Here is a 19,969-nt window from a genome sequence, read left to right on the forward strand (position 1 = left end):
ACGAAATCTGACGTAGTACGTGTTGACGTCAAGACAGGGCGAGTCCAGAATGCAGAGCAAGTGGAAGAATTGCGGAGATCGCCGTATATGAAAACACTGATGTGCAGACTACATAAAAGAAATGGAGCATATCGGCAACTGACACGTAAGTGATGTCTAAGTGATATCCGCACTGCTTGTTTTTTTGGTATCATAACCTGTCTGCCTTTTGATAATACAAAGATAATCGCCTGGAAAAAAAGCGGAAATAAATAATTTCCCCTTCATGCGAATCGTGAGCTGTGATGTGATTCTAGAACTTGTGGGTAATAATGAGCTCTTCGGGAGGTTTATTTCTTAATGTTTATTAGGTTATTATAAGGAGTAACGGTAGACGCAGTGCTCTGTGTTACGTTAATCGTCATCACGCTTTGTATTCCGTCATGTGTGCGTCAACGCGATTCAATAAACTAGCTGTTCTGTAAACAGTTTTTAAGTGATTGTTTTCGGCATGATCTAACGATGTTCTTGAGCTTAAAACTAAGCTGTTCATAGATTCTGTCATGCCTTTATTAAACCTGTTCCTTTAGAAAGCATGAGCTTTCACTACGATGTTGACTTTAAGGTGACATGACTCTGTTGTCTGATGGCATTGTTCATAGATTCATTGAATTGTTCAACCTCAGGTTGTTCCAAACCTGTTTAAATGTATTTGTTCTGTTAAACACAAAGAAAAATAATTAGAAAAAAATAGCAACCTTTGACTACCATAGTAGAAAAAATGCCTGTGCCTTTTTACAACACTGTGAGACTTATACAAATAGAATAGCTTCATTACCAACAACTTAAACACATTTTGAAAAATAAATAATTGTATGTGGTTTTCATGAACGTTAAGATCAAATTTCACAACAAATTTCAGTTAGTTCTGTCACGTGAGGTATCAATCTTTAGTATCTGTGCATTTTTACGAGTAGGAGTACATGAGCTTAATATCTGGCCCGAAACCCCTCCCTACCTAAAACTGTTTGTTTTCCTAAATTCTTCAAAACACAATTATTTTTACTACTATGGTAGTCCATGATGTTCCAAGAAATCTCGGTTTCGAACATTCTTACAAATATCGTTATTTGTGTTCAACCATAAAAGAAATGTATACAGTTTTGGAACAATTTGAGGGTGAGTAATTCATGACAGAATGATAGTTTGGGTGACCTATCCCTTCGACGTCACGAATGTTTAATGGAGGCTGTCAAAGACTTACATGCTGTGCTAATCATACAGAAGTCTTATAGATAAGTGTCAATGTTCCTAATGCAAAGATGCGTTGCAGATCAACATAAATCCGTCCTGGGATGTTGTTGTGTGAATTTACAGAAATAACAGAATCCAAAAGCATCAGCTCAAATTTAATGTTTGTTCCACTCCATAATGTACAACGCACCAATCCATCTTCCTTATCATGCTGAAGAATAAGACCAAGCAGTAAATCTCTGAACACAATGTTTGGCTTGATATAAACACATTTTACATTTTAGTTTCTAAAAACTGTATCTCCATCCAAGTGCCTCTCACTACAGAGATGCTTACCAGGCTTCAACAGGAAGAATAATGAGAGGCACAGGTTTGGCACACCCACTTGTACTTGGTCTGATGGTCAGAGTTCATGAAATTTCTCTTGGCGAGACAATAGCCACCAATGGCAGGTCTTGTACTTTGGATGTCGGTTATTCTTTATCCTTCCCTGAATTACACACTCAGAACACATGATCTTATCATCGATGTCATGTCTGCAGTGCAGTTCAGTGTCTGTCTGCCCTTTCACTTTGACCTGCGCATTTTCTTCACAACGTTTGAAATGATATAAGACAGAACATATCTTGTGTTATAGATAAATAATGAAAACTTACACATTTTAAAAAGTAAGATTGGCTGTTCATTCACAGGAAAGAGGAATTTTACTCGGCCAGTAGAAGGACTGGAGATGAAAGGAGTGCATGGATAATCCGGTTCTCACCCAGATAATGACTCATCACTAAAGGAGATGGCTGTTTATAACTGGTTCGTGACTGCGTTAATACAATCAATTCAGAGATTAATTGACAAACCCTCCTTTTATTTTGTGACGCGCACAACTAGAATTTTGTGTTTTTTATTCTTCACTTGAATAAACTATAACCTATTGGAAACATTGAAAAAGTTAAGCTCATGCAAGAATTTATAAACAGAAGCATAGAGGATAGCAAAATACTCACTTGAGCTTTACAAGTCCCAGGGTCATACCTTATTCATGTCTATGGCACAGACAACCATTACGAGAAGCGAATTTATTTTTAGGAAAAACATTGTTTTGCTACGGATATTCCAGATATTCAAAGGATGGCATGAGGGTGAGTCCATTATAACAGAAATTTCATTTTTTGAAGAACGATTTATTCAAGGAATTCCTGTATACAGTTTACAGTACAGTATACTAGAGATGCCACAATTCTCGTTGTGATATTGAAACATTCGGTACAACCTCCTAGGTTCAATACATGTAATGAATTTGGTTTTGCGTTTAAATTATTTCTGTTCCCTTAATTACTAGCCCTGCGGCCCAGTCTCCGAAGGGAGGGGATCATGCTTTGCTTCAGTATGTGACAGTACATGTTGGAATTCATGGTTCCCTCAATAAACTGAAGCTCCTCAGTGCCAGAAACCCATGCAGCCCCAGACACGGACACTCCCACCACCATGCTTGACTGTAGGCTAGACACACTTGTCTTTGTATTCCTCACCTGGTTGACACCACACATGCTTAACACCATCTGAACCAAATAAATGTATCTTGGTCTCATCAAACCACAGGACATGGTTCCAGTAATCCATGTCCTTAGTCTGCTTGTCTTCAGCAAACTGTTTGTGGGCTTCCTTGTGCTTCATCTGTAGAAGAGGCTTCCTTCTAGGAAGACAGCCTTGCACACCAATTTGATGCAGTGTGCGGTGTATGGTCTGAGCACTGACAGGCTGACCCCCCCACCCCTTAAACCTCTGCAGCAATGCTGGCAGCACTCCTACGTCTATTTCCCAAAGAAAAGCTTTGGATATGATGCTGAGCATGTGCACTCAACTTCTTTGGTGGACCATGGCGAGTCTTGTTCTGAGTGGAACCTGACCTGTTAAACCACTGTATAGCCTTGGCCACCGTGCTGCAGCTCAGTTTCAGGGTCTTGGCAATCTTCCTATCGCCTAGGCCATCTTTATGTAGAGCAACAATTCTTTTTTTCAGATCCCAGAGAGTTCTTTGCCACAAGGTGCCATGTTGAAGTTCCAGTGACCAGTATGAGAGAGTGATAGCAATAACACCAAATTGAACACACATGCTCCCCATTCACACCTGAGACCTTGTAGCACTAACAAATCACATGACACCGGGGAGGGAAAATGGCTAATTGGGCCCATTTGGACATTTTCACTTAGGGTTATACTCAGTTGTTTCCAGCGGTTTAGACATTAATGGCTGTGTGTTGAGTTATTTTGAGGGGACAGGAAATGTTCACTGTTATACAAGCTGTACACTCACTACTTTACATTGTAGAAAAGTGTCATTTCTTCAGTGTTGTCACATGAAAAGAGATGATAAAATATTCACTCAAATGTGAGGGGTGTACTCAGTTCTGTGAGATACTGTCTACTAAAGACATTGAAGATCCATCCTTCCATTCTCCAAACCTGCTACAGTATGTTCTTAAGGTTCGTAGGAGGGCTAAAGCCTAACATTAGGAGATTGTATTAGGAAAAGCATTGAAGAAGCTTTATTTCTCTCCAAATGCGTTAAACTCCAAGATTTATGTATTTATATGTGGCATGTGAAAACCTATTGTGGCATATAGATCGCAGTTCACAGACGTTCGTTCAGCATCAGACCCAGATGGAATCTGCATCCTTTTTTCACATGATCTTTGTGTATTTTTCAAGGAAAATTCATAAAATGGATTTAAACATAAAGAACATAAAGATAAGCTTTACATTTTAACTCACTGTTAAAATAAACATTTTATTTGTTGAAAAGATTTTTCTATCCGCTCCCTTACCTCCAAACACATGAGTATTCTGTAACATGATAAAATTATGGAAATTATGTTAAATTCCAGACTGAGAAATTTAGCGGAGGAAGAGAGCGGTAGCATTTGAAGAAATGTTTGTTAGTCTATGAATGAAACACTTTCTGTTTGTTCTTGAGTCATTTCCATTGATCGGTGTTGAGTGAGTTGAGCTTGTGGGTGCAGAGTGTGAGAAACACTGTGAAAAAGATTAGCCAGCATGAAGCAAGAGATAAATATAGGAGAAGAGCAAGGCAGCGGTATTCTTTATCTTGGTATGCTTATTCAAAAAGATGATGGTGGTCCGAACAACAAGACTCGGAAATATACAAAGAGCATTGGATAAAACAAAACATATGTATTTTATTAACAGCGGTATTGATTGTTAATTGGTACTGTATTGATCTGTAGCATGCACCTATAGAAAAGTTGTTCAAAATCTTAATCTTGAAAAATAGAAGGAAACATCTTCTAAAACTCTTAAGAGAAGACATGGTTGGTTATTGAGGTCTGTTTCTTTCTCAATCCTTTTTTTTTTGAGAAACAAAAATCCTGCTGTAGACAAAAAGGCAAGTAGCCAAGGACAACTCTTTATGTGTCAAGTGTTTTTTTTCTCTTTGTACATACACTGCTCTGCTGAGGTAATGTTAAAACAGTTTGTTAACTGACAGTCCCAGAAAGCTCAGCTGAAAGGAGTCAATCACACTTCCTGATTAAGCAAAAGGTCAGGATGTGGTTGTGAAAGGTGGAGGAGTGTTTGGCAGACAGAGAATCAACAGTTTTAAATGAGACTTTAATAGGAGGTTGAAGGTCTGTATGTTGAACCTTAATTAATTTCAAATGTATTTAGTGCTTTTACAGTTTTGCTCTGCTGCGAATGAGCTTTATGCAAAACACATCTATGCAAAATACATTTAAATACATTATATTTAGTAATGGTGTTATTAAGTTGAGATGTTCATCAGCATGTTTCCTTTTTATAGATTTACATTTACGCATTTGGCAGACGCTTTTATACAAAGCGACTTGCATTGCCTTACAATACAATACTAAATATTGTATCTGAGTATGTGCATTCCCTTGGGATCGAATAAATGACATTGGGGTTAAACACACAGTTTCTGTATATTTAGATATACAGAGAGTTTACGATTTAAATCTTACGATCGCTAAGTAAGCTCTAAATATGAATTGGTTTTCTCTTACAAATGTGTTCCTTACTTCAGAAGACATTTTTAAACCCCCCAGAGTCAGAGCTGTTATCAATGTAAAATTTTGGAAAATACAAATAAATCATTTTTTGTAGTATACAGTATTTATTTTTCTGTAATGATGTTATTCATAAAGTATGTGGCATGAAGACACAAAGTTGTTGGGAAGATAAGTTTATTATAAATGCAGCAAAACCTGCTGCCACAGTTTATGACCTCATATTCTTGATTGCTGTGAACACATTATGGTAAACGTGTTGTTCATTCTGATCTATTCCTGAGCTATGTGGTGGAGTATAATAGGCAGATGGATGGCTGGTAGTAGGTTGCAGGTTGTGTTTGCCGGAGGCTGAGTCAGCCATCCACCCCTTCAGCCCCAAACTGCTGCCCACTACCTGCTGCTCCACTCCAAAGCCAAACATTTTCCAACCACTACTGAACATGTGGGATGGACAATTGGACATGCGGTATATTTGCATTTTCATTCATCCTGTTTGCTCTCTCTGTGTCAGGCTCACATTGTGCTTGTTTTTCTTTCGGGCTTTTATTTTATATCAAGTCCATTTTTCATACACGTTTGCTGCATTGGGTTTTCTGTACAGAAAGTGAATTGTGCTTTAGATTATGTGTCTTTGGGATGGGTGGGTTTTCATAATGTTTTTATTTATTTGTGTAATGCAAATTCAAAACTTGTTGTTTTGAAATTTAACTCATGCTCATATATTGAATTTATGTCTAACCACAAAACAGAGGAGGAAACTTACAGTATGAATTCATGATCATTTGATCACTTACTGCCATGAATGCATGTAAAAAAAAAAAAAAAATTATACTGAATTTATTTCTTTATATTGTTTGTATAATTGTTTTTTCAATTATGTTATTGTTTATTTCATTTAATGGGTATGTTTTCCTTTCCTGAAGTTCATTTCTCATTCTTTGGTAGTCTCAGGTTAACCATTCATCCTTTTTGTCTGTTTCTGCCTCAGGCTTTTATATTCTGCATAAACTTGACGAATTTACCAGAAACGTAATTTGAGGGTGTGGGAGAGACTTTCATAAGGCTCTATAGAACCAGGAGTCAAGATGGCAGGTAGAGAGCGCAGTCCACGCCACAGGCCATGGTCCGTCTACCGAGCCAACACGTTTGATCTGTCCAATGAGATGATGGGATTGGCACTAACAGGTGAAACATTATTACCTTTATTTGGAACGAAAGTCCTCTGTTATGTGACTGTGTTGTATTTTGAAGAATTGCAAATTGTAATATTCATTTTTATTCCTCCTGTTATTACAATGCAAAGTTGTCATCCAGTGTGGCGTGGCCAATTCAATTCAAATTCCAACTAAAGTGGAAATTGTGATGAACGGCAGGAAATTTGGTACTAAATCTTTTACTGCTCTTGTGTTTAGGAAACAGTCAAGATCCAGATGAGCCAGTACTTGAATTCAGTCTCGGTGAGTGATGGGGGGTACAATCAATAATGGAGTCATAATGCGCTTTTAACCAAACTAGGGTTCCTACTAGTGCCACTACACTACATGCCGATGTCCTCTCATCCAGTCATGGGACCATTGCTTATGCTATTTTGGTAACTTACACGAAAAACACGTAACCTGTTTGCAAATGAAATAAACAGTTTATCAGCCGTACCTTCTCAGTTCACATGCAATACAGATTTATACAATTTGTCTAAGGGCTCTTACAAACATTTCCATTGTGGTAGAGGCACTGGGCTTTGTTATTTGGCTGTGTTTGCTCTTGATAGTAGTAGAGTTAAGTCTATAAAGTCATACAGTAGTTTGTTATTAAGTTGTCTGTCCTGCTGCATTCTACATGTGGTGATGGCATAATAAAAGTGAGTTGAGTTGAGTTGGAGGAAAGCAGTGTAGCCACATATAGAGGTCATTACATTTCTTTACATTACATATTTCACTTCTTTTATCCCCAGAAATGCTGGAGATGTTTGGTTAACAAATTTCTGCCCTCCTTTAAGGATCAACCCATTGAATTCTTCTTGTTTTCCCAGCATGCAGTGAGCTAGTCACTCCATCATTGGACCGGAAGCCCAGTGGCTTTGTAGCAGTGAGCTGCACCACACCTCCACAGGCATTTTGGACCAAACATGCACAGACTGAAATTATAGAGGTGAGAATTTATCTGTTTTGTGTATACTGTAAATACAGTACACTATATGGACAGAAGTATTGGACACTCCTTATAATAAACATGTATTTCTATTCCAGTAATTCCAATCAACAGAAAATGTATAATACACAATACCATTTTAAAGAATCTTGTTTCCATCTTTGTTGCAACCGTTTTGAAAGAGCCCTTTTCTGTTCTTTTTTTTAATGACCGTAGCCCTGTCTACAAGTTATTGATGGGTTTTGGGCCATGAGTGTTAATTTCAAAACCTGCAAGTCATACCTACAGTGATTTTTGCAGACCAGTCAAGTACTTCAACTCTAGAATGATTCAAGAGATTTATTTTTTAATCATGTTTTGTGCACAGGGGGATTGCCGTGTTGAAAAAGATCATTATATTGTGTAATATTTGTGCTCACAAAAACGACTTAAGTAGTCAAACCTGTTTATTAAAGAAGGGGGTGTCCCAATACGTTTGTATATATAGTGTATAGCGACTTATGTACAGTACAACTGGTTTAGGGTCACTTTCAAATTTTTAACATTTAATAGTAAACTCAATTTAATAAACTTTATAGTTAATTCTAGTGTTTTGACCTGTACATTGTATTGTGCATATCGAGATGCATTAAAAAAATTCTCTTTCTTAGGGTACCAGTAATCCGATCTTCTTGAGCAGCATTGCCTTCTTCCAGAATTCTTTAATTACCCAGCAGACTCAGATCAAGCTGTCTGTCTATGATGTGAAAGACCGTTCACAGGGCACAGTAAGACTCAAAACCTTATTTTTACCATTTAGCTCCCTCCTCTGCACTATCAGCTGCATAAACTTGAGCTCATTCTGTCTGTTTTATTAGATGTACCTGCTAGGCTCGGCTATGTTCACAGTGAAAGAGCTACTTCAAGACAAACACCACAGGTTGCACCTCACTCTGCGGTATGTGTCATTCCATTACATTACATTGCTTTAGATTTCACTTATGTTCCTGTAGCTTAATGGGATTGTTCACCCAAAAATGAAAATTCTGTCATGAATTAATCAACCTTAAGTTCTTTGAAACCTGTATACATTTCTTTGTTCTGTCGAACGCTAAGAAAGATATTTGGAAGAATGTTAAGCAAGTGAGATTTCTGTCGCTCCGTTGATTACCATTACAATGGCTGTCAAAGGTGCCCCAGAACAGTTTGTTTTCCTAAATTTTTCAAAAAGTTTTATTTTGTGTTCAACAGATCAGAAAAAATAGGTAGTCAATGGAAGTGGTACCCCAGAAACCTCAGCTAATATTCTTCCAAAAATCTTTCTTTGTGTTCAACCATGTTATGTCACAAAATTTTTGTGAATTCTGGAAAACCACTTCAGGTCAGCAGAGAGTGAGCGTATAGGTAACATCACGATTATTGCGTGGCAGATGGAGGAGAGGAGAGACCAGCGTGCTCCTCTGGCACGTTCAGACACAGTCAATGGCAGGGTAAGAGCTTGCATAAACAGTTTTTTTAACTATTCATACAGCTGTGAGAAGTAAACCAAAAAGTCCCTGAAATCACACAATGAATTCAGTATATGAAATGCAATATACATGGGTAAAAGGTCTCAACAGCCAGTAATTCTATGCACGAAATACACATTTGAAAGCAAAACATTATTTGATTTTTAACATTTTCCAGTTTTTGACATCAACATCATAAGATCACTCAAATAAGTATTTTCTCTCACCTTTACTATTACTATTATTATTATTAAACCTGTCTATACATTATTGCATAGTTAATTTTGTTATTTAGAGTTTTACAGTCAACAAGCATATCAGAGCACACCTGTAACTTATTTTCATGACTCACAGGTTGAGTGCATTAATGTGTCTCACACACAGATGGTGTTACCTGTTGATGAAAGTTTGACTGAATCCATGGGAGTCAAAGCAAAGTCTGCCTCCCTGTGTAAAGACAGCCTTTTAAAGGCAGGTGAGTGTCTAATCCATCACTCTGAGGTTTATATGATGATTTTCCCCTTTTATTTCTTTCTTATTCTCGATTCCATCTGGAGGCAGCTGTATATTTCTAAATATGACCCTCATACAGTAGCATAATAATTGGGCCATAACCTTCACTTCCTGCTGTGGAGATTCGTGAATGCCACAGGCATGCCTCCCTTGAAAGAAACCCATCCATGTGAAAGCAGTTATTTATAGTTTATTCAATAGTCTGCGTAAATATATCACTTCTCTAACTAGATTTGCACTTCCTGTTTTGAAATACCGACACTTGTGCAGTGGCAAAAGAATATTTTTGAATAGTGGCTCTGCATATATCAACTGCAGCATCGAAGCTGCTTGTTGTCATGAGAATGACATTTGGTCACGGTGCAAATACAAAAACTATAGATATTAACATTGACCCTGCTGTGGTGTTTGTATGAGTGAGGGAATGTTCAGCTTTTAATATGGCCAATCTATCAAAGGAAGTCCCGCATTACTGTATAAAGAACCAATCATCATTAATTAAACACTAATGATGCTCTGGGGGAGGGGCTCTGTAAAGTGTTGTGAGGTAAATACCTTTTGCCTTTGGACAGTAGCTAAAAAGCCTGGGAAAGTGTGTTTTAAGTGCTATTCGAACTCAAGAAACAACAATTATGGGACAGTTCATGCAAATTTAATTGTTTGTCGAAAATGTTATCTGTTCTTTTCTAACTCACTTACTATTGATCATATTGATTGATTGATTGATTGATTAATACAGTATTTGGAGGAACTATTTCACGGATGTACCGACTTCCCACCACTGATGGAAACCACTTGCGTGTCCTGGAGCAGATGGCAGAGAGCATGCTTGCCCTGCACATACCGAGACAGTTTGTCAAACTGCTGCTGGAGGAAGATGCTGCCAGGTATATGTACTAAATTTATGATGGACAAATACATCAAATTCTGCATTTTGTTGCACCGTTTCAGTACTTTGCAAAAGTCTTAGGAACGTTAGTTTTTTTACCCCTCAAAAATGCTTTTTAGACATTCTAAGCATTCCTTTTGCCATTATTTGTAATAATCAATTATTACATTAAGAAAGAGTAAAAATGTAGAAAAACTAAAGCCAAAAGAACTGCTACAATGTCTCCCAGACGTTAGAAGACACCTGCTAAGCTAGTCGAAAAACTATGTGCAAGTATACCTAGAACTAAAGCTACTTTAAATGCAAAAAGTGGTCAGACCAGATATTGATTTGATTAAGAGAAGTTAACTGATCAATATAATCGATTCATAACATTATTTTTGAAGGCATCCCCCATTTAACAGATTTTTTACACAAGTGCATAAAACTACTTTCTTCATGTAATAATAGAAGGAAATGATGATGGTAAGACCAGATCTCTGTGTGGATCACTGACTGTTTTCACTCTCCTTGTGCATACATAAATGTCTCTGCAGTATTACAATAATGTTTGAAATAAATAAAGTTTGGAAATGTAAATTTTTAACAATTTCCTATTCACACTACAGCAATATATAAATAACTGGCTTAAAAGCATTTTTGGGGTTCAAATTTTAACATTAAAAAGTGCATAGTACTGTATGTTTCTAAGTAATCAGAGACTTTTGTAATAATGATTTGAGAGACAATAATGTAATAATGATCTCAGATACATTAAAGCAGGGACCCAAGTCATCCATAGAATCTAAAAACCAGAATATCATAGAGATTTAGCTGTGCCTGGTTTTAAATGAGCTTTGTAAGCAACCATCTGGAAACTATCCAAAACACCCAAGTAACCCCCTAGCAACCATATTACCAAACATACAGTATTACCCTGGCAACTAACCTTGAAATGTAGCATTTAGCTGGTTGTGTTTTGCATTTTAATATTTTCATGATACTGTTCCACAATTCTTTCTGCACATAGGGTGTGTGAGCTAGAAGAGCTGGGCGAGTTGTCGCCCTGTTGGGAAAATCTGCGCAGACAGATCATCACACAGTACCAAACCATCATCCTCACCTATCAGGAGACTCTCAGTAATCTGCATGAATACAAGGGTGAGTGTTGCATACTTAACTACGAGGAGACACGTGACACGTATGGTTTTCAAGTATCACCACTGTAGAACATCATGAAATGTTATAAGGTTCTCACCTGTTATTCTTCAGGTCCGTCCTTCAAATCAAGCACTCTGAAAGGAGAGAAAAAATTAGAGTTCATACCTACAAACCTCCACGTTCAGAGGATGCGAGTGCAGGGCGAGTCTGGCTATGGTGAGATCTGTTACAGTTTTGTATTTAAGTAGGGACATCTTTGAGGAGATTGTCGAAATGAACTTCACGCTATCGCTCTTCAGATCGCACATATGATGTGGTGACCACAGGAGCGCCTGCGGCTCATCATCAAGGCTTCAAGGGCAGCGGACTGCGAAAACTCATTCAGAAATTTGAGGAAGCCAAAAAGCAGTAAGATCTCTTTTTAAAAGCGACTCTTTTTCATGCAGTCTCATCGTGAACAATGTGAATAGAGGATTTTATGCTGCTCTGCTTGGTTTTGCTTTTTTATTATGTTATTCTATAAATTAAAGAAACTCTACATTTTGTGTGCAATAGTAATTTTGCTGTTATGTTGTTTGCTTTCTGGTCAGTGCTTGTGAGGGTGAAGGGTGAGTTCTAAGGGTTTTTAACTGTATTTATGTGGTCACATGTCATCGCGATTGTGATTGGTCAGTATTGTGCTCTTCACTTCACGTCCATTAAATGACAAGGGTCTTTCTTGTTTGCACCAACAATGTGAGTGATCACCGGCAAGCATCCGATTTCAAGTGGGGTTTCTAATTTCATGACCACAAAATGTACTTTTAAAGCAACACTAGGGAGTTTTTCGACCTTAAAATAATCTCTCTAAAATTATTTTAGTGGTGGGAAAACTCTTCACTGGACGAATTTTACTGCCGCTGCTACCTAAGTAGCCCTCTATCGGGTGAAATCAAATAACTTTGGTGTGCGGGTAGGTACACAAGCTGCTTTATGCCATACGTCACGTTTTACTCGTAGTCTGGGTGCGTTATGCAAGAGGCAACTGGTTGCAAAATGGATGGAGAACTAGCCTTCCTGCTACTGGATTTGAAAGTTTAATATGTACATCCTGTTATTTTGAGCTACTTTTGTACTTTTTGATTAGTTATTAGGCTGTGCTCAGGTTGTTTATTGGTGCACTTACGTTACCGGTACACAATTTATAACCGAAAGTATAGAGATAAATATTGATGATTGATGAATAATAAGATGATTTCAAACATTAGCAAGTTAGCTGCTATGTAGTTAGCACGCTATGCGTTAACAGCTAACAATCAGCGGCTACCTCAGAATTCACTTGAGCTTTTAGTATAGCCAAGTAGCATACCCTAGGGTATGTAGAGGTCAAAATATTGCTTTAGTACATGCACAATTTATGAAGTGACATGATGTAACAGCGGTTTCTGCTAAGTCTACAAATTAACGTGTATTCCGCTGCCCCACGGGGAAGCTTATACAGTATTTACCGACAATTGTGCTTATCAACCACATGGGGGAACCATAACCAAAAGTTCTCTAGTGTTGCTTTAAGGGACTGTTCATGCAAAAATGAAAATTCTGTCATAATTGAATCACCCTTAAGTTGTTTCAATCTGTATTAAAAAAAAATTCTGATGAACACAGAGAAAGATATTTGGTACAATGCTTGTTACCAAACAGGTTATGTCCATCATTACCATAATAGGAAGAATTACAATGGTAGTTAAAAAGTGCCCCAGAACTGTTTGCTTTCCTTCATTTTTCAAAATATCTTCTTTTGTGTTCAACAAAACAAATAATTTTATAAAGCATTTTTTTCAACATATCACATGATCATTTTGATGTCAAGCAAACCCAAGAAGTTCTTCAATGCTGATAGCGTGTGCTTTTTCAAAAGTTGTCGGATTCCAAATCTTATTTGGCTCTGTTCACACTTGTGCTTAGTCGTGACCGTTTGAGACCGATGTTAATACCGGGTGTAACCACTGCATCCAACTCTGTGTTAATTTCTACCATGTGTTTGTATATCACACCATCTCATTTGCAAAACTCCACTCGCTCGCATGTGAAATTCACAGCTGAACAAGTGACATAAAATGAGGAATTTGAGAATGTGTCATTTCTCTGCTTTTAGTGCCGGGGAATCAGTTTCGCTCTCAATGCGATACCAGCCACAGGATGTGTTAAAAGCTAAAGAAATAATTTCCCACATCAACACCCTCAAGACTCAAATCAGCTATTACACAGAACGCCTGTCCCGCGCTGCCAAAGAACGCTCGACAAATGCTTTGGAGATGACCCTCGCCATCCTCACAGACAAGGTGAGATTAGTTGCTGAGACATACTGAAATACTCTCTCTCTATCTCTCTCTGATTTTCTCTTTCTCTCAGACTCGGCAGCTGGTGACGGTGTGTGACAGTAAGCTGCTGACCACAGCTATCCAAGCACTGAATGCCGCACGTCCAGAGTTCATCGCCTCTAGACGTTCCCCCTCTACCCATGACACCGAGCGTGTGGTGTTGAGAAATGACCAGGGCTCTCCGCAGGCCAAATGGAGTGGGAAAAGCAACAGAGCCTCCATGAATGTGAACTGGCAGGAGGAAGAGTGGGTAAGGTCTTGCTTGTCGCTTTATCTTGCAATAGATCTGTGCAAAGTTACATAAAGTTGATTAAATATAACTTCTGATCCAGGAAAAGGTTTGGCTCAATGTGGATAAGAGTCTGGACTGTGTGATCCGCTGTGTGGACAGACTCTTGACGAGAGAACGCATGGCGAGCGACAGTAGTGAAGACGTTTTCCTGTGTGACCTGCAGGCTGACAGCAGCAAAAGAGGTAGCCAGGGCAATGCATTCTGGGTCAACCCTGGTGACGGGCTCTCCTTCCCTTCCTCCGACATCCCCCCTCCCTCATCGCATCCTATTTCAGATCAGCTCTCTCCATCATTAACATCGTCGTCACCTTTACTGCCCACTGCATGCTCATCCAGTTTTAAAAGACATTCCTGTAGGTTTTGCTCAATCTTCACTGGCTTTTTTTATGTTGTTTGTAAGTTAAACAGGTGATGTGTGTCATTTTTGTTGTAAATTATTTATTTGATAAGGTATTTAATGTTGTATTCCTATGGTGCTGTCAAAACAAAATAGCATGAATTTAGTGCCAGGCAGTCGGTTTGTTCGACCAATGGCATTTGGTGGAGTAGTCACGGTCATTGTTTTACTCAAACGTAATTTTTGTGCCACAAAAAGTGTCACTTCACCTTTTTAATACACAAATGGTTTCTGTTTTACATCCTCTTTCATTTGTACACTAAGTGATCATTCCTGGTTGTTTATGAAGTATTTAAATTAAATACACTGATGTCACAATAGTCACTATACACAATTGTTTATTTTTATTTAATAGATGTGCTTATTTAAAACGTTATTATTAAAAAACTAGTTATATAATAATTCTCTGTTAAACCTTCTTCAGATGGTAGTCCCAGTGTGGAGGGCTCCTCACCTGGTAAGAATCTGTTAATATATATGCTTAACACTTATTGTTCTCATTTGAAACCCATCATGTGTGTCCTTGACATGACCTGTATGTGTTTATGGCTGTAGGGGAATGGAGTGAAGCTCTGTATCCACTCCTGACCACTCTGAACGAGTGTGTGTCTATGATGAGCGACAAAGCCAAGATGTCCATGGTGTTTGTACTGATGCAGGACAGCGCTCCCACCATTGCCATGAGTTTGACACTGCAGTACCGCAGAGATGTGGTTTTCTGTCAGACGGTTAGCTCAAAATATACTAAGGAGATGCATTCAGCTACCAAAAAGCATAGTACTGTCAGCAGTTTTGACCAGTTTCAACGTCCAGATTTTTTATATGAAAAAAAAAAATGTTGCCAGTTCCATCAAGGCATACCTAAGTCATTACCCATAATGCAGAAGTTACTGCAATCTAGTTCAATTTGCATTAGAAAAACAAGCAAGACCTTTATTTTTCACATTCACGCTTTTAAAAAATAAAACAACAGTTATTGCGCTGGAACAGTTTATACGTTATGCTGTCGGGTATGACGTCAGATTGATGTCTTTTGACTTCAATTCACATACATATAGTATGTAAAGTAACCTGCAATTCTATATATTTCAAGCAGAGAAGGTGATAGTGAGCAAAAAGTTTCAGATTGTAGCTTTAAATCCTGTATAGACAATTCCACAGCTGACCGTACAATAGTGCTAATTCTATATTTCTCTACAGCTGACTGCTTTGATCTGCGGATTTGTTATCAAATTGAGGAACTGTCTCAGTGACAGCGGCTTTCTTCGACAGCTCCACACTATTGGTTTACTGGTCCAGTTTGAGAGTCTTCTTAGCACCTATGGTAAACTTCTGTGTGAATTTTTTTTTTTTACCTCATTTACACATTTGTTTGAGTGTGTGTTAACGTAAGAAGGGTTGTTCAATGCACTGCTTTTGTTCGACAGGGGAGGAGCTTGCCATGTTGGAAGACATGAGTGTAGGTGTCATGGACCTCCGAAATGTTACCTTTAAAGTTACCCAGGCGACCTCCAGCTTCAGCCCCGACATGTTACCGGTCATCACGGGAAACAGAGATGGGTTTAATGTGCGTGTCCCCGTACCGGCAATGATGTTTGATGTGTTGCCACGGGAGATACAAAATGGGATGCTGCTGCGGGTTCAACCAGTATTATTCAATGTAGGAATTAATGAACAACAAACGCTAGCGGAAAAGTAAGTTAAATATCATAAACTCATACCATGTTATGTTACGTTTTTCATTGAATTATAAATATACAAAACAGCTCTACACTTTAGCATGTGCTTCATGGTGTGTATTACTGTTTAGGTTTGGAGACACATCGCTACAGGAGGTTGTGAATATAGAGAGTTTAGCTCGGCTTACATCATATTATGACCAGTTTAAAGAAATCCTGCCTGAAGACTGTGAGTCCTTCACACTACACTGACCTACGCTGCATGTTCCTTTATAATACAATTATTATAGGTAAATTTTAATTATAAGAATAATTAAATTCAAATTATTTACATTATTTACATTAGTGCATTTCACAATATGCTCTGTTGCAAAGCAACTTCACATAAACATTTGAACACAGTAAAACAAATATTCTAATAAATATGAATAGGATCATAGTATTCATATGATTAATTATTGTCTAGCCTGATTAGAGCGTAAGAAAAAGTCCTTTATTTTAAAGGTAACCCCAAAAACAACAATTTTTGCTTCATTTATTCAACCTTATGTCATTCCAAACTTGAATGACTTTCTTTCTTCTTTGCAACACAAAATAAGATATTTTGAAGAATGATTTAGTGGTTTTGTGTCCATACAATTGAAGTCAGTGGGGAATGTGGCCGAGGTTGTTTGGTTACCAACGGTCTTCTTTTGTGTTCCAACTTAGAATGAATGTCCTGCAGGTTCGGAATGAGATAGAATGAATAAATGATGCAAGATTATGGGTGAACAATCCCCTTAAGAGCCCTGGTGGTTTATTTGTGTAGTAAGAGGCTGAATGTCTCTCGTCATAGGTCTGCCCCGCTCTCGCAGTCAAAACTGTGTGCCTGAACTACTGAAATTTCTCAGTCAGAACGTCAACGCCAGGAAGAGCAAGAACGTGGACATCCTGTCGCAGGCAGCAGAGGTACGCATTTCACCCTTACTGTTATTTACAGTGCCCTACCAGCTCATTTGCATGTCTGAAACTTCACATTAAAACAAATACAGAAAACAGGAAGCCATAGCTTTATTTCTATGTGCTGTATTCCAACGGGCTGAATGCGGTGTCTGCTTCAGGTTTGTCGGCGTCTGAATGGTGTGCGGGTGACCAGCTGTAAGAGTGCAAAGGATCGTACGGCCATGTCAGTGACCCTGGAGCAATGTCAGATCCTACTGCACGAGCACTGTATGGCCCCGCAGGTCTTCAGCCAGGCACTGGACTGTATGCGCAGGTGAGACAGCTCACACAAAAATAAAAGTTCATTACTCAGCCTTTATATACTCATCCTTTATATACATTGCTCTATACCTCCATTGTCTCTTCGATCATCTCTTTCAACAGCGAGGGGTGCAGGAGAGAAAACACCATGAAAAACGTAGGCAGCCGCAAATACGCCTTCAACTCTCTCCAGCTGAAGACGTTCCCTAAACAGTACAGACCACCAGAGGGCACCTTTGGGAAAGTAGAGACTTGATTTGATGTGCAGTCAGCTGTTCTAGTCCACATGACCAGAACTGCATGTTTCTCTCTATCTATTTTTGTGTTATTACCACATATCTGAAGAAACATTTTATTATGCAACGTCAGCTCTAGTTATCATGTAGATGACATTGTATATTTCCACCATCTTAATATTTTCTTAGTCCCGTGCCTCTTTTATCGCAAAAGGGTTCTGATGCAGATGGGGCGGGGGGGGACACTTTAATGTATACAGATAGTTTTTTTGTTGCTGGACTGTAATAGCAATTCCCAAATAATTCCAAATGATCCAATCCATTCCACTCAGATTTAGTTAATGTATTCATTTTTAATATATTGTCATGCTTGGTCTTTGTACATACTTCAAAGGTCAGAACCGAGGCAAAGCTGTGTTTTATCATCCTATAGAGTAATTACAAAGTTCAGTAAGTGATAGGTAATGTGTGCTGCGGTAGAGTAGACGATTTGTTCCCTGAGTCAGTTTTCAGATTTGTTTGAAAAACAAGATATGCATCACATATAAACATTAACCATTGTTAATATTCATTCCATTTAAAGTCCACACAATACTAACTGCCTTACGAGAGTTCACTATTGCAAACGCCCCCAATGTTAAGAAAAATAGACTTTCTATGACTGCTTATGACGTGCCAGATTTAATCGGTTAATCAGATTTAACCTGCTTAATCAGTTTGATTTATTGACTGTAAGGTTAAAAATGTAAGTGCTTTACCTTGTTGACAGCATAGTTCCTGTTTTGCGTTGTACGGGTTATAGAGTTTAAAAGGAAAAGCTTTCTCATACTGTTTGCAAGCACAGCTTGTCTTTGTACAGTGAGCATAAAGTGTGAATATACTTTTTATGAAGATGTGTAAGAAGACACTATACGTTGATATGTTTATTCATTGTTTGTATATGTTTTCATAGTACAGAGTGTCTTTGTAGAAGTTGTAAATATGTTATTAATGTCAGTACTGATTTATCAAGGAACACTGGTGAAAGTGGTCTTAAAATGTGAAGAAAATCCTGCACTGTTTTGTTTGGGATAATCTCAGACTATTTATTTTATTGTAATAGTTATCTTAAGAAAACCTTGATGTTCCTCTTGCATTATAGAACGTGATAATAAAACAATTCTGTGAATGCTAAATCTATATATAATGCCATTTTGTCTGCACAACAACAAATGTGCAGATTGCATCACCCTTTTCTCTGCACAGATGTACAAATGGTAGTTCCTGGTTTGGATTTGCACCTTAAAATGCAAAAATTTTAAGTTTAGAGCATGTGTAAATCAAGCCTCTGCTTGCATAATGCAGGACGCATTTGAAAATAACACTTGTAATAGCTTAAATTCAGAGATCTGCATGAAAACTAGCCTCTAAACGTTTTAAGATTTTCATTATTCTATGATGTACCGATGTGAGAAGTTTACATAATTATTATATTTTAATCGCTCGTTTACATTTTCATCTAAGATTTTTATTTTATTGTTCATGCAAAAGCACAGTGTTGTAAAAGCATGCTGTCCTGTTGGTCCTTTTCTATCCTTGTTTTTAGGGTTTGAGCACGAAGCGCTAGAAACCTATTGTTTTTATCTGTTTTATTATTTGTTTTTTTTAGGTTTGATTCTAATGCTGTAAAAATTGCCCCTTTTCCTCCTAACATCCAGATTGTAAATAATAAAAACATGTGATAGATTAAACGGCATGGCAGCTTTTTTTATGGTCCTGTTTTTGGGTTAACAAATGTTTTTACAAGTTCAGAAGACCTATCACTAGAGCCTTTTGGGTTATTTTGGATGGATGGATGTGCTTTTTCCAGCTTAAACATTTTGAGACCCATGTCTGCTTTGATTAATTCCAGCTATTTTACTTTTTTTGCATGTGGGTGTTTTTGTATAATAAATATGTATATAATATACACACATGACTATATTTAAGAAATAAATTGTATCATTTAAAAATATTGACATTTCCTTAAAATTATACATGCATGTGTTTGTATTTATACAGTTGAAAGAAAAAGTATGTGAACCCTTTGGGCTTACTTGGATTTCTTCATAAATTGGTCATAAAATGTGTTCTGATCTTCATCTAAGTCACAACAATAGAGAAACACAGTCTGCTTAAACTAATACCGCACAAACATTATACGTTTTCATGTTTTTATTGAACACAACATGTAAACATTCATAGTGAAGGGTGGAAAAAGTATGTGAACCTTTGGGTTTAATAACTGGTTGACCCTCCTTTGGCAGCAATAACCTCAACCAAACGTTTCCT

At 37.8% G+C, this 19,969-nt stretch overlaps 1 protein-coding gene across 5 annotated transcripts; it reads left to right on the forward strand.

The window, feature by feature from the left end:
- Positions 1 to 19,389, forward strand: inpp4aa (inositol polyphosphate-4-phosphatase type I Aa). 5 transcript variants are annotated; one of them, XM_056754454.1, is made up of 25 exons: positions 48 to 145; positions 1,926 to 2,040; positions 6,265 to 6,461; positions 6,689 to 6,733; positions 7,306 to 7,424; positions 8,075 to 8,191; positions 8,282 to 8,361; positions 8,785 to 8,893; positions 9,296 to 9,386; positions 10,164 to 10,311; positions 11,323 to 11,453; positions 11,565 to 11,669; positions 11,753 to 11,861; positions 12,044 to 12,061; positions 13,588 to 13,774; positions 13,845 to 14,063; positions 14,146 to 14,458; positions 14,927 to 14,959; positions 15,058 to 15,230; positions 15,703 to 15,826; positions 15,930 to 16,197; positions 16,313 to 16,410; positions 17,017 to 17,129; positions 17,282 to 17,436; positions 17,547 to 19,389. In XM_056754454.1, exons 3-25 carry the CDS (start codon positions 6,362 to 6,364, stop codon positions 17,677 to 17,679), a joined length of 2,988 nt encoding a protein of 995 aa, XP_056610432.1. In that variant the 5' UTR covers positions 48 to 145; positions 1,926 to 2,040; positions 6,265 to 6,361; the 3' UTR covers positions 17,680 to 19,389. The 5 variants fall into 5 exon arrangements, with proteins under 5 accessions (XP_056610431.1, XP_056610434.1, XP_056610433.1 ...); XM_056754453.1 differs by lacking the exon at positions 1,926 to 2,040 and having other exon boundaries at positions 1 to 145; XM_056754456.1 differs by lacking the exon at positions 1,926 to 2,040 and having other exon boundaries at positions 2 to 145; positions 14,146 to 14,287.
- The last annotated feature ends 580 nt before the right edge of the window (positions 19,390 to 19,969 follow it).

The sequence above is a fragment of the Triplophysa dalaica genome, chromosome 8, assembly GCF_015846415.1.
Source record: "Triplophysa dalaica isolate WHDGS20190420 chromosome 8, ASM1584641v1, whole genome shotgun sequence".
NCBI classification, from domain to species: Eukaryota; Metazoa; Chordata; class Actinopteri; order Cypriniformes; family Nemacheilidae; genus Triplophysa; species Triplophysa dalaica.

Bases quoted from the DNA above. Each gene is read 5' to 3' on its own strand.
- inpp4aa (XM_056754453.1), top strand. From the start codon at position 6,362: ATGGCAGGTAGAGAGCGCAGTCCACGCCACAGGCCATGGTCCGTCTAC. The intron at 10,312-11,322 runs GTATATGTACTA...TTCTGCACATAG, and splicing joins CTGGAGGAAGATGCTGCCAG to GGTGTGTGAGCTAGAAGAGC. The intron at 13,775-13,844 runs GTGAGATTAGTT...TCTTTCTCTCAG, and splicing joins TCGCCATCCTCACAGACAAG to ACTCGGCAGCTGGTGACGGT.